This window comes from Heliangelus exortis, chromosome 3 (genome assembly GCF_036169615.1).
Source record: "Heliangelus exortis chromosome 3, bHelExo1.hap1, whole genome shotgun sequence".
Classification (NCBI taxonomy): Eukaryota; Metazoa; Chordata; class Aves; order Apodiformes; family Trochilidae; genus Heliangelus; species Heliangelus exortis.
The window spans coordinates 9,888,651-9,915,987 of NC_092424.1; the positions used below are offsets into that span (position 1 = coordinate 9,888,651).

A 27,337-nucleotide genomic window follows, 5' to 3' on the forward strand; every position below is an offset into this window, starting at 1 on the left:
TGGATGTATCAAGTGTTCCTGTTTAATTCAAAAATTTACAGGAAATACTATCATATTTTACAGCTTGTAGCTGCAGAAAATACATGGGAAAGAAGTTGCTTGCTTCAGTTAGTGGAATCAGAAAATTTGAAGGAAAGAGAAGCAATTGCTTTCAAATCAGGTACGTGTGTGTGTATGTACTTGTCTATATGAATGTTTTAAATATTACAGTGTAATGACATATTCCCAAAAGTGCCATGAAGCTGTTTAATTTCAAGCTAACAGTGTTTGTTGGATCCCCATAGATTCATCATTTGGGCAAATTTTAATTTTTTCACAACTGCACAACTATACAATATCAAGTAATCATTGATATTCTGACTTGTAATTAAAGTAATGCCAGACTCCATCAAAAATGCATTTTAGATATGTATGCATTTGTAGCAGCCTACATACAGTACAAAATTGTATAAAATTTGAGAGAAGATACTCTCTTTGTATGTATAAAATATATGGTAAACAATCTTATGACATATTCTGAGTCGTGACAAGTCAGGATAGTTAAGAGTATTAGTAACTATTTAAAATAAGATATGATATATTGATTTTGAGACACATTTTTCCATAACAGCATAGAAAACAAGGAAGCTTTTGGGAGGGGTCTTGAAAAGAAAAACATACTTCAGTTAATTTTTTTCAATACACACTTTTATGTCAATTTTATTTTCCTCCTGCTGCCTTTGGGGCAGTGGCTGCTTTGAGTAATTTTTTAGAATCATTTGGTTCTTATGAAACTTTTGTAAATTATTGAGTTGTTTAAATGAAGACAGAGGAGGGGGAAAAGATTAGTAGACTACCAGCCTGTGTTTTATTTCTCCTGTCTTGAGCAAATGGATTTTTTCTGCCACTTACCAGTTGCCAAAATTGGCCTAAATGGAGTACCTATCCTCAAAAAACACTAGAATTTCTCACACAATGAGAGTTGGACTAAGTTACCTCAGGACATCCCTTTCAACCAAAACTATCCTGCAAATGTGTATCTGTTAGGATGTTCAGGAGAACCAGGAATTAATTAAGATACAGAGTCACAGTTCTCTACCTGTTTGCATCCTCCTTATCTTTATCCTCTTTCACCATGAGCCCTATACCTCCTTTTCTCTGTCTTTTTTTTGTAACATAACTAAACACAAAGCATTGAAAGCACGAAACAATCATGTTCTACAGCCTAGAAAGCAGATAAAAAGAACTCAGTGCTTTTTATTTTTGGATGGTTGGAAATTCTCAGGGAAAAAAATCAAGTACTTAAAATTTTTCCATTGTTTCTCTTCCAAGTGGGAACAAAAGCTCTTTGGAGAGCAGACTTTCTACACATTTGAAACTTCTGAATTAAAGAACATTTTGTGTCAATATTAAAATACGTAGTACAACATCTAGACATATTAAACTTAATGTGGAATTGATTAATAGTACAAGTGGATTTCTTTTCATGCCTTCCTCTTAATGTAACTCTTGTCAAAATGTCATCAAGATCCTTTGGTTCCTGTGAAATGTTTGTTAATGAACAAAACTGTGTCATCCAATAGAAAGCACTTCTGCTGAGGATTTTCCAGCAGTGGTTTTCAATACAAAGATATGAATATTTCAAACTTAAGTTTAAATGTTTAAATTAGCAAAGGATGCTCTGCACAATATTAAAACACTCTCACCCGACAGGTCTCCAGCTGTTAAGGCAACGTGTGGTCAGTGCTGTTGCTGCCCCTCACTGGGGCAAAGCTTCAGCACACAGGCCTGAATGTTTTTGTTGTAGTTACAAGGTTTTGGGTGGGGATGGCATTGGTATGAACTAGTGCAGAAGTTGGACCAAGAGGATCTGAATTCTGAATTTGTATACACTGCCCAGTGCTGGCAAAAAATATTCAAGCTGTGGCTGAATGATCCAGCTCAAGACTAGAAGCAATATGGCCATTTGGGGCTTGTTCTTGATTGTGCCTGAGCCCCAGCAGTGCATCTTCATTTAAGTTACTAGGAAAAAGCACCTTTTCTAATTAAACACTCAATTATTTGTCTTAACTTGCTTTGAGTCTATAGTGGGCATGGGTTGTCTAAAGCAGGTGTTTTGAAGTAGATGTGAAGAAAATATTGAAAGCTGCTGAAAATTCAATTTGAAACAATGATCATAACTCTGTTCCTATATGTCTGTAGTTAACAATGCCAGGGTCATTTATTTCTTTCTTAGGAACAGAGCCCTGAGCTCCAAGGCCATCTTTCATGGTTAAGAATTTAATTTCCTATTCCATTTAATCTTTGTTGCAATTGAGGCTGCCAACAAAGATGCCTGTTGTAATGTGGATGTATCCACTAGGAAAAATTGACAGATGGTAACAAAATCTTGCACCAATAATCTAGGCTGTGTTTGAACTCATGACCTATATGTGAAGGGCTCAGTATCCTGTTACAAATCCTTTGAGCTATCTGCTCATCTGTGTCTAATTTTCAAAAGGTCTCTGTCTCATTCCCATTTCTTCTTTCAGTGTTTCACACAAGTTAGGTTCCCTGTATTCTTCTGTCTCTTAATGTTCTGATTTTTTCCCAAATTTTGGTAATGTTGGATATTATCTTCTTCAGTGTCCAAATCTGTCTTTTCTATGTTATCTCATACTTCATTATCCTTAAAATGGGGATTGTTTATAATTTAATTAAATTGCTCAATACAGTGAATTAGTACAAAAGTTTCATTAAAAGCTGTCAAAAATGGGACCCTGTTTCATGTAACAAGGTCAGGAAATTGCACAGATTTTAACTGGGCCTTTAACAGGTAAGGAAGGAAGAGTCTGGCATAGAGATCTTCTGTCATTCTTGTGAGAACACATACAGATCATAAAGTCATTGTTTGATCTTTTTGTTAATCTATTCATAAGATACTTCTGCTTTTCAATTTGACCAAAAAATGCCAATAAGTGTTTTCTAGAGGTATTAATTTGTTGTTTGAGGTTATTACTGTAATAGTAGCCTTACTATAACACAGCCTTAACTTTGTTGTTATTAAGGTGTGGGATAAGCAACAGTTTCTGTCTTAGCCTGCTTTGGTATTCTAATTCTAAACACTGCCTTTTGCTCTTCACAAGCATAAGTGGGGAGACTTGGCTCTGAGTTTCTCAGAGTGGTTTTATTGACAACATGAGCTAACCATCTACTCCTTCATCAGCAGATCATGCCTGTAGTAGATCAACTCACACGTTATGTAGAATTTCACTTCTTTCTCTCAGAAATTTCAGATAAGATCAGGTTTCATTTGTATTGTAAGTGTGAATACATAAATAAGCTGCATACAATTACATTTTTTAATATGTAAACTAACCTACCTACAACATATTTTATGGAGTCAGTTATGTAAAATATTGTAAAGGAGGTGGATAGTTACTACTGAAGAGAGTTGCATATAAAATTTGTTAAATTAGTATGTTTTCATCTTCTTTGAAGACAATGCAGCTCTGTGCCTGTGTGATAGTTACACTAGCATCAGAATACAGTTTTCTGTAATGAAATGCATTTGTCTGAACTCCAGGCTTCTGCGAGATAAACTCACATACAGAACATGCTTTATAAGAAACCTGGCTGCTCAGAAAGATACTTACATACCTATTGTGGCTGAAGTAGGGGAGTAACTCTTTTCAGTAGGGCACTGAAGAATGTGCTTTGCCTCAGGAATGCATGCTAATAATTCGCTGAATTAGGAGTGAGCTTTTCAGACTACTAACAAAACTTTTATTCTGACTGGAGCATAAAATACCTGTCCTTTATGGGAGTGCATTTTAAAGCATTAGGTTACAATGTTATCAAATCACAGTATACTCTTTCCCCCTCGGGCTGATCCTTTGAATCATTTAAAAACACTGGAACTGTTTTTCCTGTTGCACTTAGGTACTGAAACTTGTCCTGGCGTTGGACCAAAGAAAGAAGATAAACAACTGAGCACCCGTTTGCCAGGTGAAAACAAAACTCAGAGACAGGCAGAGGCAGCGAGGCTTCGGGTAACTGCGGGAAAGGACCACATGGAGGAGCAGCACTGCAGTGCTGAATCAACATTGGAGCCACACACCCAGTCCACAGGGACAGTGGGCAGGCCTTCTTCGGGCTGTTTATCATCTGGGGATACCGGTAAAGATAACAGTTTGCAGCTGAGAGAAAGACAGCTCTCTAAGGATGCAGAAAAAATAGAAGGCACAACTGGGGAGCCTGGAGTGAAACTCCCTCTGGAGCCGATGGTAGATGCTTTGGTTTTAACAGATGCTGATTATATGCCTACTGATTTGGTGCCTACTGATAAAGATGTGCAAGCTGATAGAAGTCTGCTCAGATCTAAACGTGCAGCTGGCTCCTCAGAAACTATTGGTGGCCAGCTTGGAAATAGTGAAATAAAGCATCAACAGAAGCATGATGATGATGATGATGATGATGATGATGATGATGATGATGATGATGACGACGATGAAAAATCTTTCCGGGACAGAACTACATCAGATGTTTGCTCTGGGTGTAATAAAGTGTCCGAGAGTGCCACCCATTCACAAGTGTGCGAGGACATAGAGAGAACAGCAGGACAGGAGGAGAAGGTAAATAATGAAGAACAAGAAGACTTATTTCTCAGATTTTTAAATGGTAACATAATAGACACTGAAGAATCATTTTCAAATTTAGCAAACCAAGAGGACTGTGACACTGTTCAAGATATTTCACCTGAAAAAGCATCTTACAACTCACTGGAAGCTTTATCACTAGATGACAGCTTTTCTTCTCTTGATGAGCTTGCAAGAAGGATAGAGATTGCTGAGGTAAATACTGTGAATCCTCTCAAATCTTCCATATTTATATCAATTAAATATTTTAGATGTTGCCAACTTCAAAATGTGTTAAATATTCTTTTGTATATCGCTTTTTAATCTGAAAAGAAATATGTACTTATTTAATTGTTCTGAGTTAATACAGAAAAAAAGTTTCTTTTTGCCTCCTTTTTGACCATCAGTGCTCTGTTTCTATAAATTAGACTGATTTATATATAAGAGTGTGAACACTTTTTTATTATTATTCTGACAGAGACTGTTAGGAGATAGGCTGAGAATTCCTGTTAAATCACAATTTAATGCTGGGAGCTACATAATGTCTATGCTGTGACATGGTTCATTTATATGAACAGAATAAAAGTTGTTTTTCTGTGCCTATTCCATGTAGGTGAGAACTGCATGTGTGATGAACTCTGTGCAGGAATGTATGGGCTTCTAATCTTGCCAGGTTTAGGCAATTTTGTTGTTCAACAAAAACTGAGAAATAACTTCTAAGCCCAAAGCCCCCTTCCTGAAGCACTGCTAATGGGCTGCAACAAGGACATGAGCTTCATAAGCTAAAGTGCTCTTCCAAAAATATAGAAGATTTATGGCTTTGAGACTTTTCTGGCAAGTTGTATGATGATATCTTTGTTTTTTTTGTCTTCTGGTTTTGGTGCATTTGCAACCATAGGAACTTAAAAGCTTTTTCCTCAAATGAGAAAAGTGAGAATACTGTGAAATGATGTGATTCCAGATGCTGGAGGGGAAAGGCTTGTTAAAAAAAGGTATCTTCTTAGTTCACCTCTATTTTTAGTGCATTTAACAATGCAACATCCTTTGGCAATAAAGTAACTACTTGCCTGTAGATCAGAAGCTAATGCACAGAGAACAAGAATCCATAATCGCTCAGGGACAGCAGCCAAACAGGGAACTAAATACTGGGCATCCATGCTGATGTTATTACCTGTTTGGGAAAATCTCCAGAACTGGAAACTGCATTTTTTTTTTCCTCCCCACATAAACAGCTGCTTATCCCCTTTCCAAGATGATTCATCCTGTCTTGTCCCCAAAACACCCTGTTTTTGTGTGGGGTGTCAAGAAGCACACCACATAGCAGGGCTGAGGGCCACATGCACAAAGCTGTACACAAGCTCTTGACAACATGCAGGTATGGAAACCCCACGGACAGGTTCATGCATGTGATCAGACCTTTGTACTAAATCCATTGGCCTGTGTTCACTTAGAGGGTAGCTTAGAAAAACAAGCATTTTGTGACAGTCTGTGTTAAGTGTATGTACATGTATAACAGAAGAGTAATTTAAATGTCATCCCTCAGTATTAGGTTTCTTTTGAGCATACTGAAAGTTCAGCATTTTAAGCCGCATGAGAGAAATGTTCTGTTTCATGTAGAAAAAGCCTAAACTAATCCTATACCAACTATTTTTAAATTGCTATATTTGTGTCATTAGCATTTTTTAGAGAATGGGTTAGAAAGCAGCAGATTGATGCTAATAGAAAACTGCTTGTATTGATTGTCCCAGTGACCAGTGATGATGCTTTACAAGGAATCTATTTTAATTTCTAGTTTGCTTTCCCAATGCTAGGACTGCCAGTACTTTGATGGCAGGGTTGAGTCTCTGGAGAGGACAAAGAACCCTGAGTCTTTCCATCCTACTTTTTCTGGCTATATAAGGCATGCTCTTGTCCAGCACTGGTGAAAGCATTTTTGATCATTCTTAGCAAGAGGCCTGAGTTGTGTGTGAAGCAGAAGGTTTAAATCAGGGAGAAGAAAAGAAGGATTAATCTCAACACTGATTAAAATTTGTACTATGTAGCAGCTGTGGCTGTTTTGCAATACCTGAAATTTCTAGGTGCAGCAGGGTGAGTTAAGGACAGCACAGCAGCTTGTATTGTTAATTATACAATTACGTTTTGTTTGTCCAGTTAATCTTACCACTTACCATTGCCATAGGGGTTGCTTTTCAGAAGAGGTGAGCACCTACAGTTTTCTGGGAAGACACCAGGAACTGAGTGAGTTTGGCACCCCTGAGAAAGCAGCACCATTTACTTGCTTTCACTGATTTCCTTTTAGTGCTAAAATAAGTTTCCACTGATGTTCTGACAAGCAGAGTGATCTTTCATCCAGCCATAACAATTCTTCCTTTTGTGTCCTCCTGAAGCCTTTGTAGTTGCTTTGTTCAGGCTGTGTCCATCTAATTAGTTGTCTTCTCATCCAGTAGTTGTGAAAGAAATACCTGAAAAATGCATTGGTAGCCACATGAATGAAATCAAAATAAATAAAATTAAATGTAATTGTGTGATAGTAAAAAAAAGATCAATTACCTACTGTAATAAAACTTGTTATAGAGTATTTACAGAATTCTACAAATAAGTTAGAATGGAAGGCAGAAATAAATGTTATTTGAAATAACCTAGGTACAAAAATCATGGTAAGACAAAATTTCAATAATGCTCCTCAGCAGAGGTGTATTATTAATTTACTGAAAACAGAAAAGAGGAAGTGCTTCTGCAGTATTTACAGTTGGGAAGTTTTGTTTGACCCCATATTGAGAGAAAAAGAATCACCTCATATAGTTCTCTAATTTAGCTTTTAGGTGTCACTTATGGCCTGGCTACCATTTACAATACCTAATTATAAGACTGAAAATCCACAAAATTCTGACTCTGACTTAAAATAATTTCAAAACTAAAGTAGTACTTTACATATTGTACAGTCTCTTATCCTGGTTATTTCTTCACTAGTACAAGGCATGCACAGCAGCATGGAAAAGATGGAAAATCACTGTCATTTTATAGAGATTAGATTCATAAAGCTAACAAATCTTTGAAGCACAGCCAGCAACAACAGTCAGGTATCAGAAGTGTAGAACCTCTTCTTAGATCTCTGCTATCATTTCTGTGAGAGTTCAGTGACACACCAGCTGTCAAATTGTAGCCTCAATAATGTCAGTTGCATTTCACCACATGAAATAGAAGTTATTAATATAAGCTATGTATCTGAGTGATGATTAGAGGAGTAAAACCTTAATGGTTTTTCTTATTCAAAAATTTCCATTTGAAATTTATTTCAGAAAGCAAAGAAAATGAGTCTCTACTGCAACATGAGGTGTAGTAGTTGTTGGTTGCTGCTGTCTGTTGTGCACTAGGACTTTTAAAAAGTAGTACTGAGGATGTACTGACTGGGAGGCACAGAAATGGTCCCCACCTGTTTCTACTGGCTCTGGAGACAGTGCCTTGTTGAGGTTCCCTGTTCCCTCGTGTGGTTTGGGTCCTGTAGTTTTTGTGTTTGCAAGACTTAAGACTCATTAAATGCTTCCATGGCATCTGAGCTATTTGTTGCTGTGTAAAGAAGCCCCAGTACTGGCATGGGAAATGTATTAGTAGAAAAAAGAGTTAAGAATCAAATGCTGTGGTATGAATACTGAATCAGCTAAGTTAGGTGCTTTTCAAAGTCAAACTATTCATGTAGCTAATGTATTTTGTTAGCAAAGGGGCTTGTCAGCTGACAGCTTAACTCAGGGCATCTTGCTTTTGTCAAGTTTGTCATAGTTATGGATGACTGCTTTAAAAAAATGGTATTGCTAGAAATAAAACTGTAGGCCTTTGCCAAGTAACTGAATAAGGAATACAGCCCACAGAAAAATATACAAACAAAATCCTTCCTTGAGTTCTCTGCATTCCAACCAAAATACCTCATAAAATGAACTTGTTTTTGCAGTGCCTCTGATTTTGGCATACGGTGACTCTGTATGCTATGAATTATTCCAGTAGTCAAGTTTAATCTTTTTTTTTTGTGAGCTTGAAGTACAAGACCTTATTCTCATAGTTTTTTGTTTTATGTTTATATACACATCATATTAGGCAGCAATATGCACAGTGTAAGAAATTTTTTAAAATATGTTAGTAGCATATGCTCTTTTACACTGAGAAGAGCCAGTTTGTTTATTTAGAATCTATTTCTTCTTATTCTGCAGCGGGATAATAAACCAAAAAAAGTTTCAGAGTTTTCTGTGAAGTAAAATCATTTTGTATAAATAGTGGTAAAAAGAGAAAAGCTATAATATCTAACAGAGTTTCAATTAACAGTCATTGCTGCTTTCTATTTTGACCACACACCTGTGTGCCATTTTCAGTTCCTGTTTAAAAGATTTTGTGAAAGCCATGAGAGCTGAGTGAGCAAGCTCAGTTACATGGATGCTTCAAGAGAAAATTTTGTTAATTATCTAACTTAGAATTAATAAAATGTTCAGTGTTTCAATAGGGTCCTTTAAGCAGCTCTTTTATGCAACACAGAGATGTCTGCAATGGAGCCCTGTGCAAGCCTACATTTTTCCTTCTGTGGTTCAAGTCAAGCAGAAGCTTGACTTCTGATCAACTGTGTTAACCACAGTTCCCTCATTAACTTTCACTTTAAGTAATGTATTCTGCCTTTTTAAATTTAAATTTCCTCCTGCCTCCTAAAGACCAGGATGGAGAACTTCAAGTCTCACATGGCAGCTAAGTCACTCTCCCTGGATGTTTAATTAATGGGAGATGAATCAAATACAATCAGTTTGTATATTGCTTTGAAATCTTTCTAAATGAGAAGTATGGTAGAAAAATACATTTACAGTTGTTTTAATGGAATTAGATTCTAATTGTAGCTGGATGGACCCTACATGACAAACCTACTGTAATGACATTTCAATTAATAAAAATAAGAAAAATAAAAGGTGGTTTGCAATTAATATTTCTGAGCTGCAGTTGAGAGTATGGCAGGAAAGAAGGCGTGTTACTTTTTACAGAATTCTGTATATTTGTGTTTGCATTTTAACAATAAACTGTATCCTGATTCGGAGGCATAGCTTTGCAGGACAAAACAAAAACTTCAATTAGGTGACTTGTGAAACATTCTAGGTATGCGTTCTGTATCATGTAAACTATCATGTAAACATCCTAAAACTATAGTCAATGGTTTGTTTTGATAGGAGAGCAACAGCAGCTACACTGATTTTATTGCTCTTGTTCTCCCTTTTTAAGCAAAACATGTTCAGAGGAAAGAAACATGCTGTGCCAATTAGTTCTTTATACATTTAGAAAGTAAATCCTGAAACACAATCATGTAGTCTAACAGGGAAAGTCACTGAACCTCACTGTAGCAAAACTTTCTTTCCCAAGCTTTTTACATAACTGTAATCACTGAAGCACATTTCCACATAATTCTGTCAAAGATAGCCCTCTGGTTTTAAGCTTGGAGAAGACAGAGCTTGTGACACAGTCATTCAAAACCTACAAAGAGCCAACAGACCAAATGAAGTGTCTCAGTGTTGCCAGCTTGCAGAACAGACCACCACATACTAATCTTAGGGCAGACTGGCACAAACCCCTCTCTGGTGACATTCCAGCCAAGTGCAGACCAAGCCACTTGTGAACACCCGTGCCAGGTGACAGCCTGCTGCGTGGGTGGTGCCAGAGGAGCCACTGATCCTCTTTATGAAAGCAGTGCTGTACACAGAAGCTTAAAATAATCTACTCTTTTAAAGGACATAATTTCATCTGCATCCTCCCAAATAAATAAGTCAAATTAATGCATCATACATGATCCCTGTTCTGTATCACAATGAGGAAACATAAGTGTTGATTTCCTAGCTGGCCTGATAAATTTTCATGGCAGTCCTGCAAGGCTAATTTGACATTACCAGTTGAAGCTTCGCCCCAGTGCACTTGTCTGTTGTGGTGAGACACTTGCAGGCTATTATTTCTGTTTCACTTTTGTCAAATAATGGTCCTCCATATGCTGACTTAAACAACCTCTTTCCACCACCTTCAGACTGCCACTACTTTGTAAGTACTTCATTGCATTCTTTTGTTAAATAATCCATTCAGGCTCTTGAGCTGATAATCAAAAGAAAAAGTGCATCTCCAAAGGGCAAGTGTGGTAGAGATCAACTTTATCCTTTCAGTTGTGATTTTGGGAAAAATTGTTAGGCTAAACCTACTCACAGTGACCAACTCTGTGAGTAGGTCTGGGCAGTGTTATTTGACTGGTTGAGGGCTATAGAATACCTCTGGACCAGAGACCTGGAAATCTAATTGCCACAATTACCAGTTAAAATGTCACAAACACCAAGTGCTGTAGCTGTTGTGATGCCTATTGAATTGTGCTCAGCGTTTTGCTGTGTTCAATGCATCCTCTCTGTGGTCACAGCATGCATCAATGTATTATATAAGCTTGTAGCATGAAGTGAGTTTAAAGGCATAAGTCATGAAGTCATTTGGTTTCTGGTTTTCAGCAGCTCTTGTAATTGCAATGTAAATGAGGTTTTATGCACGGTCTTTTAACTTGATTAGAAAATTTGGGAGAGTTAGGCAGTCAGTTGTCTGCAACCATGGTGTTACCTGGAAAGGTACTTTTTTTGCACTTGGAGTTTCTGTGAAAATTATAGGCATTTGTGTTCATCTCCAACATAGGTGAGTTACAAACTCAGATGCAAATGTGATATGCTGTCTTATCTGTAGCACAAATATATACAGATTACTTTTCAATTTAGTAAATGTTATTGCTGGTCTACAGATTATGTTTTTAAAAGTGCCACTCCAATTTATGAAGAGGTGACTTTTTTTTAGGCAAGGATGATGTCAAGATAAATTAGCCATGTCTAAATAGCCTTTCTATTTTAATTTCTGCTTATTTCTAGCACACTGAGAACTGCTTGCTTGGGAAAGCATTTTTGTCCTGATACCTCTCTTATTTTAGTTATCTAATATCTAGGAAATTACAGGCTGCTTAAGCTGCTGTAACATCCTCACATGTCTTAGCATATCCTTTTGCAGCTAAGCCAAATACTATAGCAAAGAAAAGAGAAGTTATGGTTTATTGACTTGTTGACTGTACTGCTGTTTGTGCAAGCTGTTTGAGTGACCAGCCTGTAGGGAAGGATTTTTGAACTGCTGCTGTATCCAGAGCTTATTGCAATATGGAGCTGGAATCTATCCAGAGCACTGAAGTTTTCCTTTTTTCCTGGTGTTATCTCTTTTTGGTTTTGTGGCCCCACTGTAGCTTGTTGTCCACCTCGGGGAACTGATTGCAGTGCTGGAAAATTAATCCCACAGCAAGTATTTGATAGTCTCTGCAGAATATATCTTTGGAGAGGCAGCAGCAATGTGTCATTGACTTCTTAGTACCCTCTGATGACAGTGTTTCTGACACAAACCCTCCTGACCAGTGCCCCAACCCATGTAATTTAATAACATGAGCTTACAAAAGAAATGTTGTAGTGAACACAAAGGTTGATCCAAACAGTAAATGTAGCCATGTTAGCAGAATTTGATGTATTCCAGGGAGAGGTTTCCCGAGTGCTGCCATATTTGAGAAAAGTAGAGTGGAAACTGTTTTTTAACTGTTTAGTTCATTTCCTCCTTGGCATCATTGTTAAATGGATCTCATGCTTGGATTTCTCAGATCTCTTGTGCTACTCACTGTCTTTCCTGATAGATTGCTCCAGCAGAAGGATTGGTGTCTATTCTGAAGAAGAGAGATGATAGGGAAGGTAAAACAATTGCTCAAGTCCAGCAAAGGCAAACAAAGAGAAGAGTACGATTCCAGGAAGTGGAAGACACGTTGGATCAAGGTAGTTTAATGCTTTTAATTTGGTGTTGCACTCTTGGTGTGCAAATGATGATGATCTTTTTGTTCACAAGAATAGAGCAAAGTAGGGTGTTCTTTGGCCTTTTAAAACTTAATCAAGTGATAAGTGAAGGTGCACCCTCAGTGAAAGAAGGATGTTTTCATTTGTTGTAGTTTCAAAGCTTCTGATTAATTTTAACTATTTCCATGAAGGAAGGCTTTGGTTTGCAATATTCTCATAGTTAAGTATATTTTTTTTCAGTGTGGAATGACTCCACAAGTGATATCAGCCAGAGAAGGTGCACAGGTTGCAGAAATGAACTATATAATAATTTAGGTCTCTGAAATGACTGAGTAGAGAAATATACAGTTCCTGTATGTATTATGCTCACTTTAGCACAGTGAGCATTATTGTGTTTACCTTTTCATGGTAAAAAATCTATCTTGGATTTTTCCACATGCATTCATCTTGCTTTGTAATATTGTCCTTTTTCACCTTTTCTGCTCTTATCTTTACAGATGAAGTAGCTGGTGGCTCCTGTATTTTGCTCATCCTGCTGTGCATAGCAACTGTTTTCCTTAGCATTGGAGGAACTGCACTGTACTGCACCTTTGGTGACATGGAATCCCCTGTGTGTACTGACTTTGCAGACAACATGGATTTCTATTATACCCAGATATTGCAGCGTATGGAAGAACTCAAACACTGGATAGCTTCTTCATAGCTGAGATGAGAGGAGACAAACATTGAGAGCTCACCAGAGGTTACTCAAGAGAATAGAATAAAGTTGTGATTTCAAGGTACCTAACACTTGCCACCTGCAGATGATGTCTATTTGATGATGTACTTCACTTTTACTTAGAAATGAAGAAAATTCTAGTTTAGCAATCAGGTGGCAAAATGTTCACATCCAAAGCTGTAGCAGTGTGGTATGGGAGAATCAAAAGTTATTCTCTTCACCCTTTTGAGAGTAGACAAGTAGCTTTTCAACAGCTTGAGCAAGTGAAGAAGAAGAAAGAAGACAATTAACTGTCTTCTGTATGCTCTCCCATTGCCACACATTGTGTAAGCAATCTCTGGAAGCTTAGTAAAAGGGCAGCTTTAACTTACAGCTGTTTGTGCAAAGGTGTTGCCTCCAGCTATCATGCAATAAGTCTGTGTTTTATGGAAATGTTATTTTTCTTTTAAGTATTACTGTTTTTCTCCATTTTAATTCTCCTAGTGAGCCATGTAATTATTTGAGTGGAGTGAGAAGAATACAGCGTCATTCAAGGAGCCCTCATTTGATGATTTACAGGCTGACCCTGAATCTTGTAGCTTACAGTTAATATCATGAGTGGGATAAATCTGCTGGCAGATTTCACTAAATTTCCTGGAACTTTACTTCCAGTATTGTCTGGGCTGTTATAGAAATTCAAGGTTAAATAAAAAATCATTGGTCTCACTAAACACAAAAAACAAAAGCAAGGTGTTTAGTAAAATATTGGTGTTAAATAATAACATGGCTTTGGCCAATTTTAAAGCAACTGGTTTCAGGTATGGGGCCTAACTGGGTTTTACTGACTTGGAGTAATCACTTTGTGCCTCAGTTTCTCCTCCATAAATGAGGAATAATGATCCTTGCTTTTGTCTGTGGAAACATATTGCAACTAGGGCTCATGTCTGATTCATCCCAGATTCGAGTGCACAGGATCACTGAACTGTGTGGCTGCAGCCTCTCAGTGACTGAATGCTTTATGTAAAGTGGGACTGATCCAACAGGAGAGGTTCAGAGGCTCACTGCAGATCCACAGCATGTTAGCCCAGGGCAGTAGGTCCAGCAGATAAAGCACATTTGCATCTATTTGCCCTGTGGTTCTGAGACCTGTATTACACAATCTGTTCTCTTTTTTTAATCAGCTATACAAACAAATTTAAATCTGTACGAAGAGTCATTTTAAATGGGTATTTCTGTCATTTGGTGCTCAGCCCTCTATGTGGTATGTGAGAGAAACACTGACACAACTGTGAAGGTGAGAATTAGATACACAGGCCTGGTGTGGCAAACGTGGCAACTGTTCTGGCACAGAGCTTAGGGGCCTGGCCCTGCCGAAGGTGTTAATGTGAAACATTTCCTTCACACCTCAGGAAACAGCATTTTTGAGGGATCCACTTCACTCCACTCTGATTTTCTGCTTACTACCATTGTATGATGCAGTGTGTTCAAGTTTAGAATATTATTTTGTAAAATACTATGAAGTGAAATCTTCAAGATATTGCTCAGAATTATAACATTAAAAGATCATGCTTTCTGGCATTTGCAAGCAAAATGTCCATCTAGTAAGCTTGATTGTTCCTAATGCACTGTTATACTTAACAGGTTTTTAAGTGAAAGGTTTTTTTAGAATAATTTGCATGTTTGATTTCTCTTTTTGTTTCCACTACAGAGGCTTAGTTTATTTATACCTTAGGGAGCCTCATGTGCAGCTTTATATTAAACTAGCAAATTTAAAATGCCCAAATTAATGAAAACTTATGCATTCAGAATGAAACTAGAGAACCATAGTTATATTTTTTGTTTTCTGTCCTCAAAGTATTATAATGCTGGGCTAATCTTAAGAAGAAAGGGAAAGATACTTATGTGTTTTAAAGTGTTACTGGCTGGTTCAGTTCAGTTTATTATTTGAAGTTTGAGTTTATTTATTTAGTTTTTCTTTTAAAGAGAATCTTGATTTTCTTCTTTGGCAATTTACTAACAGAGTAATTGAAAAGCATGCATTCATTTAAACCATGTATTTATAGTGACTGTGTAGTTGGAACACATTTTGAGTTTCTGTAACATTGCATTGAGTGTTTTGGCATATTAAGTTTGTTCCTAAATAGAGACATCTGCTGATTTCAGCTTAAAAAAATCGTTTTAAGTTTTTGTGCACTTCACCAAAAAGATCAAGAGTTATATATATAAAGTATATCAGATATGGAGATCAAAGATCCTGCTCTTCTATGTTCATTTAATTAAAACTATTTTAAAATAATAATTTTATTTAAAACTGTAAAGCTATTTAAAGTCAAAGTAATTTTTAATAAGCATTTCAGTTTAAATCAGTGGTCCAGATCCTGGTATGTCCACTTTGTGTTATACTCCCAGTGCAAAGATCACCACTGTCAGCAGAACTGCCTACAAGAGAATCATGAAGAGTCACTGACACACACCAGCTGACAAATGAGCAGCTGGGCATTGTGTGTAACTCAGCTACCTTACACTTGTAACTCCCAGCCTCTCCCCGGCCTTCCCACACCTGCAAAGATTCAGGATCTGAGGGAGCAGGAGGGGCCCGTATGCACAGGCTGCCTGGCTCCTGATCCAAGATGTTCACTCCTTGGTTGCAAGTGGTTGAATCTAGATCTAATTTCTCTTGACATTCCTTTATAAAAAACTGATCATGCCAACCCTTGCTATGTGTGGCAATTCTGTTGGTGCAAATAAATTGCATGGTCTATAGTACGTTATCAGGCTCTGGCTACCAACATCACAAAATCTGCTTTATGTTGAACTCCGAAGAGTGGGTGGGAAGGGCCTCCTGTTGGTGACCTGGGAGCTTAGGATCTAACAGTCAGGTAAATCCAAGCCAAACGTAATAGTTGATTTGAACCTTTATTGCTCTTCTTTGGCTGTTTTGAAGTAAAATAATACTGAGGAACAGCTAAGATTGTTAAGAGTATGAACCAAACAGAGGAAAAAGGCTTTTTTTTTTTTTTTTTTTTTTTCCCCTCCTCCTTCCTATATTTTAAGGCCTTGTGTGTTTAAGTTTTTATTGTTCTATTTCCTTCCCTGGCACTGTGTTTATGGCTGTTCTGCTTTACATTCTACACCTGCGTGAAACAATTTGTATTTGATAGGAAAATTCAGAGGATGGTTCAGTGCTTGCCAGTTAAAAGTACTTTCTTAAAATGTGACTGGATTTCCTGCTGATAGTGTACCTTCAAATTAATCACCTGCAGCACACTACTAGAAACCCCCACCTTCCAGTTCATTCTCTAAACATAATTATTTTGAAGATATTCATGTGATAGAGCAAAGCAATTTAGAGTTCTGATGTAGGTTTAGCATATTCTGCAAAAAAAACCAGCTTTCTGATGACATATTTAATACCTTCACTCCGAACAGCAGATGCCATGAAAAGCACTGTCCTTTTCACACTATACTACACTACACTACACACTACACACACTATACTACAGGCTTGCTAAAAAATAGTGTCAGTAAGGAAGCAGATATTCCACAGTCCAGATCTGCCATCAGGAGTTTGTAATCTAGACACAGCCTGTGTTTGAAAATGTTTCCAATATCTTTGCTTTCATACTTGGACAATGGTGAGAAGCAGGAGGGAGTATTATAACAAAGGGGAAAGTCTTGTTCAGGGTTTTCAGGAGTAAAGGGAGAATTTGAACTAATGAGTAAGCAAAATAGAGTGGAGGTGACTGGGTACTATTCCACTCAGTAACCTAAAGATTTGTAACCCTCCTAGAAAAACATATTTGCCTAATTTGTACTGTAATGTAATGTAAAACCGAGACCATATGAAAGGACTCATAACTACTTGTAAAAAAATCAACTTTTAAGCTTCCTTTAGCAAAAGGAGCAAATAAGTGTCTGAAACCATTACCCAAACTTGTAATTTAAATACTGTGGTAAAAAAAATAAAAACCATCCCAAAGAAAATAGATGAACCTTTTTGGGTACTGTGATTTCTAAGTACTTAATAAGACTGAGAATATTTTCTTTGAAATAAGAATAAGAATTTCATGGTCAAAGCCAAACCAGAATGGAAAATGCATTCTAGTGAGGATAACATGCATAAGGTTTGGTTTGGGTTTGGTGTAATGTTGTTTTCCTGGGTGGGCTGGTTTGTCTTCACTTTAATAACTAAATGAAAACCCAACTTCCTCACAGAGCCTGGTTCCTCTAGGTGGGCTTAAAGTACTAAAATGTTGCCTTACTGCATCATTCTGAAAACAAATTAATGGGTGGTAAGTTTCTGAATGCCTAATAAAACTGGGTGAGTGACCTGGATACTGGTCACAGGCCAGTCTGCTCTTTTAGTTCAAGTAAAAAAAAAAAAAATTAAAAAAAAATTTTAAATCCCAAAACAATTCCAACATGGTGCAACCCAGCAGCCTCTGATTTTAACAGGAGCATGCCAACTCTACATTTTACAGCATCCCCCACTTGGCTTTTCCTCAAAGGCTGTGGAATGAGGCCAACCAGAATTTTAGACTTTAAAAGTAGAGAAAATGAGGCAGTTTTATATATTTTGTTTTGGCTTTGTTATCTTTGTGTTGGCTTCAAGTTGTTCTTCACTGCCAGAACAAGCAAGAACTACAATGAAAGAGGGAAAAGAAGAGGTTTTCATATAACTTCGTTAAAACTTGTGAGACAACATCTCACAGCACCAAACTAAATCATAACATAGTATCTGGCAACCTGAAGGTATGGAGTAAGAGTGCTCTTTATGTGTAGCAGTAAATTGCACTTGTAAACAGCTCTGGCAGAGTCATGACGTTCTTCTCTTCAGAAAGAAGCAGCTGATCTTCCACCTCTGAGTCTTGAGCAGAATCTGGAACAGACTCATTGGTAATACTGAGAAATTTCAATGTACTTCCAGAACTCTTCAGGCTTTGCCTTGGGCTTTGTTGATGCAGCTGTGCTGATTCAGTGCAGCTGTGCTGATTCACTAAAGCTGAGCTGAATCTGTCACTGAACTGCTCCAGTGTATATCCATGTCTTCATCCCACTGAGTCCCATTTTATTCCTTCTGTCTGCCTCCCACTTTACAATTTCTTTCCCAGCATGGAATAGCATGTGTTCTGCATTCATCGGATCATAAGGTAACTGAGTTAGGGAGGGAGTGCAGAAAGTCTCTAGTCCAGCCTGCTGCTCAAGACAACCCAGTTGCTTAGGGCTTTATCCAGCCAGGTATTGAAACCCTCCAAATATGGAGACTGCACAACCTCCTTGGGCATATTCCACTGCTTGTCTATCCTCAGGGTGAAAGAGATCTTTGTACCCAGTTGAACCTGTTTCAGTTTGTTGTCTTGTCCTCCTGGTGTGAACTGTTGTGAAGAGCTTCTTTGTAACCTCACAGTTACTGGAAAGCTGCTACTAGGTCTCCAAAGCCACCTCTTCTCCAGGCTAAACACTGTGTTTTCTAGGAGTCCTGTTCCTTCTTTTCAGTTTCTTGTCAGCAGGATCTTCTTTCCCGATAGGGATCCAGCATTCTCCTATTAAAATAGGATGCTCCTGTACGTTCCTCCCTTCCTCTCCCACCTTACACTCTCAAATTCAATACTGAGATTTTAAAATCAGTAATGAGGCCACAGCCAAAACTGAAATGGCAATTACAACTATTACATTCAAAACTATTGATGACTCTCAATGATTCCTTAGTGTGTAGCAGTGATTTCAGAACTGATGCTTGTACTACTCTTAAACAGCTGGTGTTTGAAGGCTCACATGCTGACTTCCATATGCCTTGATGAAATAATCTAAATATTTTTCCTCTAAAGTAGCTATTCAAGTAGCTCAAAGTATTTAAGTATAAAGTCCTTTTTTAAAAAATTAATTCCTTAGACTCAGCTTTTCTAGGTCTCCTTTATATTATGTGTGATTTGTGTTACTTTGAATTAATGTCACAGTAATTCCTCTTTGGCATAACATGAGCTGGAGTTTACTGCATTTAATAATGTTCAGAAATTGTGGTCATTTCTTGAAGAAAATGATGATGGAGTGCAGATGTGTGCTGTCTCACAGAGATGTTCTGTGACAAGTATTATGTTACAGAATTTATATTAGTAAATCTAAATAAAAGATCTGATTCTGCTCTTGGGTTCATCCTGAGCTTGTTTCTAATGGCAATTCTAAACAGGCTAAAATTAAAAATTTAGAGACAGATCTTAAGCACACCCAACATTTCAAAAGCATGCCCTTTCTTGAAAACAAGTTTGAATCCAGCTTCACAAGACAATAGCTCAGTCAGCTCTCTCTCTTTTTGCCTTTTGCCAAGAAACTGTCTGGCAAAGTGTCATCTTTTAGCCAAGATGGGCCCCTGATGTAGGATTCGTTTTTTTCATCTGTTGGGGAAGTTTCCAGTAACACTTCCATCAAATGGCAGTTAATGATGGTGTCCCATTTCATTGCCTGGCATGACAATTACTGTAAGCCCCACTATAGTGCTTTCACAGGCTAATGAACTTCAAAGCTGTTACCAAAACCAGCTTCCAGACTGAGACCTATAGGTGTTAGCTTTTGTTTGTTTGTTTTTTCAGAAAGCTCCATGTGCCACGTGCAATGAGAAAACTTCACTGGTTTTCACAGGTTTCCCAAAACATAACCAGATTCCACAACTGCTGTCTGTACTGCATGGAAGCAGTGCCAGGACAATGTTTCCTGTAGTCCCCCCACTCAGCTGGAGGGTGTTCATTCCGTTCTCCTTAACTGGCAGCCCTGTTCGTGAAGGTGATGGTTGCACCAGAAGTAAAAGCTTTTATGTTTAAGCAACATGAGGCTGTTGTTACTTCTACATAAACTTTACCTAAATATGTACATTTTTTTTTACTTTCATTTAAGAACCATTCATCATTTCTCCTTTACATCTTTTTATTAAAAGAGAGACAGCATTAAACCTATTCCTCCACTTCTTCTCTGGGAACTGGAACTGATGCTTTTTGCAAGAGAGAAGATGAATCTTGCCACTCATATGTGATGCTGAGCATCCTCATGCTTGTATCAGCTTAATATTTCTGGCTTTTCTGCCAGAATTCCTAATGGAATTGATAGATTGCTCCCAAGACTATGAGAGCAGCAGGAATATTTTCACACTACTTTTCCTAAGCTACCTAAATTCAGTGCACTGCAGGAAGGACTTGCAGAAGACAGTGAAAGGTTGGAAACACTAAAGATCTATACACTCAGATTAGCAAGACAAAATGTCAGTATCTATCACTACAGAAATGAGCTCCAAAAAGGCCCACCATAAATAGTAGACAAGACTATATTTGAAAACAATTACAAAGAAAAAATATATATTCTGAGGTTCCTCAGTGATAATTCAAAGATCTGAGGCTGTTATGTACAAGTCAGTAAATGAAAGAAAGGGACCCAAATTCACAAGGTTGTAAAAAGGTGAATATATTAGGTGCAAGAGGTCCACAGAGAGAATGTAATAAAGACCTTTGATCAAAAATGATTAAAATTGATTTTTTTCCTATTGTATTTTATAGAAACTGAAAAAAAATGCACGATAACTTAATGATATCAGGGAAGAGAGGGAATAATGGTTAAAACATTGCTGAATTATTTGTAGGACTCCTTAGAAGGAAATTAAGTGGTTTGTACAAGGTCAAGAAGCAGGAAGAAGCAAAGCAGGACCAGGGCTTACAAATCCAATCATCTGATTTTTTGTCCAGTCCCAGTTCCCACTAAAACAACACCGATTAGAGATGATAAATGAGTACCCTGTTGTTCACATCATCTTTGACATCACTCAGCTTCGAAGACTTTTTCTAAAGATACTTTTATATTCTCATAAATTTTGTGATCTTGAGGAATAAAATTTATTTAAGAGATTTTCATTTTATCATCATTTTCATTTATCATCTGGTGTGTAGCACTAAGTCCAAATAGCATTCTAGCATATTGTTAGTACTTGATACTCTCATACCCATGGCAGCTGCCTGCTATTTACATGTATTGAAGCAAATTGTATCAACAGACCACATGAGAACATTCAGTATAATGGCAACTCCTTTCATCAGGAAATGAAGCTCAATCTTTCTGTAGTCACTTCATGGTCCACCATCTAACCCTTCCTACTCATGCTCTGTTAACTACCAGGGAAGTAGCAACGCTCAGCAGAGCAGCCCCTATTGAAAATCCTATTAAAAAATCAAGCCCAAAACTCTGAGCTCTGCTGAGCTTCAGACAATACCTGTCACTTGCCAAGAGTGAGGAAACAACGTGATGTGGAAGGATGTGGCAGTCACCAGATTCTGCTTCCCAGCAGAAATGAAGTTCTTGTCAGGCACAGAAATGTTTTGACCATAAAGTGGATGATGCCATCACTGTCTGCAAATTTGAAAGTTGAAAGTAATGTCAAATGTTCTTGGCATCCCTTATAATGCCTTTTGTAACCTTTTTCTCCTTTCAATTTTTTATTATTGAAAGCTTTCCCTTAGTTGAAGACAAATAGGAGAATTAAGGAATTTTTTTTCTTCTTTTTTTTTTTTCATTTGGCATGTACTGTCTCTACATTTTTCTATAAATAGAACACTGCTTTTCTGAGCCAATTCACTGTGGGGTAATAGTTCATGGTTTACCTACAAAGGCAAAATGGCCATTAGCAATAAGTGACTTATGTATTATAAAGCAGCCCCATGATAAACCATCTCTATCGACTGATGCAGTAGGATGATGAAACAATATTTTTAGTGATCTTGCTGAATTTTGCAATGCAGAGCAAGCCTTCCACAGCCCACCTGCCCAGGCAGCTCAGCTGGAACTTTGTCTTTGTGCTGGGGCATTTCACAGCTATGGTTTCCCAGTACAAAGCAGCCAGGGAGGCAAGTAGTATGTATTCCCTTTGCTCCTTTGACCACTGTGATGACCAAGAACTAAACAGAAACAAAAAACTAAACAGAACAGCCGTGAGTTGTCTGGCAAGACCTTGAGTTTCATTGGTGAAACTCCAGCTTCCTGCAGCTAAAAATTAGGTAGTCAGTGGGTGTTTGTAATGAGTCCACATCCATGCAAGCCTGGAGGAGATGCTTTTTGCCATAAAGCTGTCTCTGAGGGTAAAGCAGCAACCATGACTGCAAGACAAATGTTCTGATAACAGAAAATCAACAGTGCCCTTCAGGACTGAGCCTAAGGTTGTATTGCCTGCAGTCCAGCTTAGAAGAGATTGCACAGTATGTCCTGTGGTCCTTTCAGAAGTATTTCAAAGTAGTTGCTACCCTGTGCACCCCCAGAAATGCTTTAAGAAGCTAAATGTGCTGATTTTCCTTAAGTAGAATTACGTAGTATGAGGGACTGAGGGCTTCAGGATCCCACAGCAAAGGCATCATGGAAACCATAAAAATACTTGCAGAAAGATTTGAATGGAAGCAGTTATGCTGAGACTGCCTCAGGACTTAGAGAACTTTCAGATGTGAACAAGAAGGGCAGGCTTTGAATAATTTCTTATGGAGAAAAGTCTGTGCTCTGTGGCACAGAGCACTTAGCATCAAAATCATTAATTCCAATATAGTTTAGCAGATTACATTAGGACAGAGAAAGGGCAAATTTAAATTTTTTTTTCTACCTATTGTTCTAAAGTACACTGTGAATAGCAGACCACTTGCTTTATAGTTCTGTCATATTATATTCTATTTTCCTCAAACCTTTATTCCTTCAATTTTTTTTATATGACCAGAAAATAAAAATTGTCTGTGGATTGAAAAGGGTATTCTGTGACATGATTTGAAGTACTTGGAAAGAGAGTTGATTAAGTGATAAGAACACAAAAGTGGAACTTGGGAGTATTTGATTTAGCTACCAGTCTCCCACAGATTTCCTATGTGTTCTTAGCACGTCACTTAATTCTCCTGTGTTTCAGTACCTCACCCACATAACAGGGATAAATCTCCTCTGATGCCCCTGCAGTGATGTAGCAATACAATTTCTAGTGTTCCTTCTAGTGAGAGGGGTCATGGTAATCTCAGAATGTTTTAAGCAATATCAGCACCTTGTTAGTCATGCTTTGTCTGAAATGGTTACCCTGCATCGTCACAAGTAATAGCAATGACCCCTACACCTGAAAAAAAGAAAGGAAGAAAAGTCTTCTTGATTTTTAACTTTTTTTTTTTTTTTTTTTTTGAGTTGTGTATTGATATGATGATAGCTGTTTCAGAGGGGCTGTAGGAAAGTATTGAAAAATAGGAAGATACACTTCAGTATTCTTGCCAGTTTTTGTAATGTGCCACCGGATGAATAAATTCTTTTGGGTTTTGTGAATGTTTTTTAGCATCATAATGACTGATATGATAAAGGCTGAGATTTTACAGCTGGTTTAAGCTATCTGTAGAACTGTAAACTGCTTTTTCATGTTAGCATTTCCTATGGGAATGAGGGGTAAAAACCAATTGCCTGATAGATTTCAGTATCTGGTATCTGCAGTATATGGGCTTGTCAGTCCTTTCCACTTCATGCAGCAGAGCTTTTATAATAGTACCCAGGGGGGTGAGGGGCATGGGGGTGGGGGAGGAGGAACAGACTGTGGAAATAAGACCTGGTTGTTAAAATGTTCATACTAGAAGCTTCGAGAGAACATCTGAAAGTCTGTTCTCCACACTATTAGCATTTATAGCAATTAAGCTTTTTGCTACTCTGTGCCTCAGAGCAGTGACAGGATTAGTGGGGATTTAGTGATTTAGATATATTTAGTGATTTAGAATCTCAGGTTCACTGTGAAATTGCCCATCATGAGCTATTCACTAGAAATCTTGAAAACAATGTGAGGAGGCTGACATAAAGGAAAAATTTAGGTGCAGCATCTAATCCAAACACTCAGGCATCTTGCCTGATGGCTCTGGGTATTTTTCCTCTTTATAAGTGATTCCTTGTGGATTTTTGAGCAGAAGGCAGAGGTATAGCTCCTAATGGCAGCGAAAAGTGATGTCATCATAATGTCTAACTCTGAATAGAAAAAGAAGATGATCACAGCAGGTAGCACCCATTCTTCAGTGCTATCATTACATTTCTGTGTGCTCATTTTCTTTTTTTGTAGCCACGTGTGTCCTACTCTTTCCAGTTGATGCTAGGAGTACTAAATACAATGCCTATCCCTGTGTCACGGGAAAACCAGAAGTGGACATTAGATGAGTAATCCTATCAGCCCCTATTAAAATTAATTGTTAAATCTTTGTTAGCTGAGATACTTTTCTCAGCACATCTCACAGAGGTACTGCTATTCAGCACGTGTCATGATTTCCAAGGCACATGTGAGTAAACAGCAAAAAAAAAACTTTAATTGGCGGGGAAGAATAGGTCAAGTAATTAGATGAAAATAGGTCGTATGATTGGGATTCTCCTTGTGATGAAATACTTGTTGCCAATTTATTCAAACTGGGGAGGGAGGAGGAAGGGATGTAACTGTATTGTCCTTTCTTCAGGCTATTTTCTGTTTCTCATTGTCTCTTGACCTCAAATAGCTCATTCTACATAAAAGTCACAGGCTCTTGCTGCTGCTGCTTGTGTTACTGCGAGAAGAATTGTTTTTTCAAAGTAAATTACTGACAGACTAGGCTTGAAATGTCATGGACTGCGTATTATATCGAGAACTTATTTGCTTCCTTCTGGGTTTTCCTCCTTGGGAAAAAGAATATTATTTAGATGTACTGCAAATTTCCAGTGTAACTACTTTCAAGTTTCAAAATCATCTTCAAATCAAGAAATGGCCTGTGCGTGGTATCCACACCTGGCCCAACTGCACTAGTTAATGCTGCATTGCAGAGCAGCCTTCTCTCAAGTTATGCAAACTTGTTCTTTTTCAAAAAAATATCTTTTTTAAGGTGATACCTCAATATTTACAGGAAAGTCTCCAAACACTTGTAGCTAAGTTAGTGCTAATCCATCAGTTCAAGTGAATAGTTTCATAAGCAGAACCTGATGTGGAGAAGGCATTTTAATTAAGACCTTAACCCACTCGTTGACTAAGGAAAGCAAAAAGAATACTGAATAGCTTCCTGGTGACTGCATGAAAAGGAATTCTTGGAGACAACAGGATATGTTAATGTAATTAAAGACAACATCATAATACATAGGTACCAAATCACAACATACAAGCAGCCTTATTTCCGGGATCTGTGACACTGACTTTACAATCTTTATAAATAGTTCTCTTCAGAGAACCAGCAACAGAGCTTCATTGTTTTTAAATATGCAGCTCCATTAAAAAAACCCCACTTTGAGTATTAGGCTATTTTCTTCCAAACCAAAATCACAGCAAAATGGGGGAAAGCCCAAAGTCTTCCAACATCAGCTCTAGCTAGAGCAAAGACAGATTTTTAAAATCTCGCAGCTGTTGTTGCACAGAAATTCTACAGATTTGTTATGGATCTTCTAACCCTGGAGGTATGTATTTTATTACTATTACAATTAGCATTAGAAGTACATGAGGTTTCACACTACCTGGTGGTGCACAAGTCCTGATACCATCAGGCTTCACTTCTAGGGTATGTCTACATCTCCATAAACCAGAGCCACTGAGTACCCAGACAGACCTTGCTCCCCCTTCTTCCATCTCCCAGGTACTTGCCTACTGGGAATACTCACACAAGAGCATCCCTGCCTCCCAAGCATTGCACTTCTGACCTGTACTTTGAGGGGACATGGCTGGGCTCTACTGGCAGTTAATTTTTCTCCCACCACCACAGTGCAGCCCTGTAGAGCAAATTAATTTCCCATATTGTTGGAGCCTAGAACTAGTAAAATGCTTTGAGACAATCCTGACTTTAAAAGATTAAAAAATATATAAAAAAGAGAAAGATTTACTGTTATGATTTGGCACCAACATAAATTAATTTCAAGTTATCTCGTATTTTTTTCAATAAAATGAGATACTGAAAGAATTCTATAACTGGCTGCTATAACTTTCCTATTGTTTCTGTATCTTACTATCCTGGTGTAAATTTTATATCTGATTCTTATTGAACTGCAGTTCAGAAACTGGAAAGCAGCATGACACTGCCTAATTCCTTTTAATTACATTCCTTTTCAATGACTTCCTGATAGTACTGTTTTTCTCCTTCCAGGTGGGTTAGCAAGAGAGACTGGAAATCTATTTTAATAGCAGTTTTTAATTTTTCTGCAATTCATCTTTTTCATGCTGTCTGGGTAATTTAATTTGTTGGTCTAGTTCCAGTTATGCAAGATCAGGGTATTCATTATCACAGAAGTTTTATCCTTTAGCCTGTAGAATAATTAGACTTTCTGAAAATATTTGCTATATATTATTAATAAATGTTACAATATTTTTATTAATGTGTTCATTGTTTCATATGAAAAATTTTGTTTGTATACAGCCTTGATGATTATTCTTTTTTAATTGTAAGGTTCAATTACAACCAGGAAGGGTGACACTAAAATTTAGCCATTTGATCAGCATGGCACATGATGTTGTTGTCACAGATACTGTGGCTTCATTGCATGAATGTTTCCCTCCAGCAATATTGATGCAGAAGCATCCACTGTAATTAGAAGTTTGAAACTTATGTTGTGTAATTGGTTCTGCTACACTGCACAGAATGAATGTGCCTTTTAAAAAGTGGAAGACAGAAAAACAGGTTATCTGGGTTCTCCTTGCTAGCTCCCTGCCTGTTCTGCTGTCCCCTCCAGGTGACTGATTCTTGTGTACTCGCTCTCACTTCGGCAGTCCTGGGAGGAGCCATCAGTTCTCTCAAAGCTTCTTGGCAATTTGTCTGGCTTCTAACAGGTTTTGGGGAGGAGCTGGAGACAACTGACCTTGGACAAGAGGTTGCAGCTGTGAGGGCGATGGCTATGACTCCTTCCATTCCACCTATTCAGGGAATTTGCCCTGGTTCCATCAATATATGACTAATTTCCTGCACAGCTAAGCAAGCATAAACCTCTGGTGGAGGTAAGAAAAATTAAATTGTTACTAGTTATAAATTCCAGTCAACTTAAGGTAAGTTGAGACTTTTTATTATTATTACACTTGCGATTTAGATGCAGCTCCAAGATATTGCTGCTTGGCCAGAAGTTTGGTAGAATCTTGGACAAATTCCCAAAGTGCCTCCAGGAGGTTTCTAGGGTGGCAAAATCTGCAGAGCAGCATTCCTGGAGCTGCTCGGTGATTAATGATGAAGTCTGTA

At 37.7% G+C, this 27,337-nt stretch overlaps 1 protein-coding gene and 1 long non-coding RNA gene across 4 annotated transcripts in view; one reads left to right on the top strand and one right to left on the bottom strand.

The window, feature by feature from the left end:
• Positions 1 to 17,140, top strand: part of CNST (consortin, connexin sorting protein) — a 45,998-nt gene extending 28,858 nt beyond the window's left edge. For all 3 annotated transcript variants that reach the window (XM_071739130.1, XM_071739129.1, XM_071739131.1), the window contains 4 exons: positions 42 to 160; positions 3,901 to 4,811; positions 12,298 to 12,433; positions 12,949 to 17,140. In XM_071739130.1, the coding sequence (XP_071595231.1) occupies positions 42 to 160; positions 3,901 to 4,811; positions 12,298 to 12,433; positions 12,949 to 13,154 (1,372 nt within the window). In that variant the 3' untranslated portion in view covers positions 13,155 to 17,140. The remainder of the gene's footprint in view (positions 1 to 41; positions 161 to 3,900; positions 4,812 to 12,297; positions 12,434 to 12,948) is intronic.
• LOC139794054 (uncharacterized) overlaps positions 5,197 to 27,337 on the bottom strand; it is a 33,528-nt gene continuing 11,387 nt past the window's right edge. The window contains exon 3 of the long non-coding RNA XR_011724931.1: positions 5,197 to 7,057. This is a non-coding gene — a long non-coding RNA (uncharacterized lncRNA). The remainder of the gene's footprint in view (positions 7,058 to 27,337) is intronic.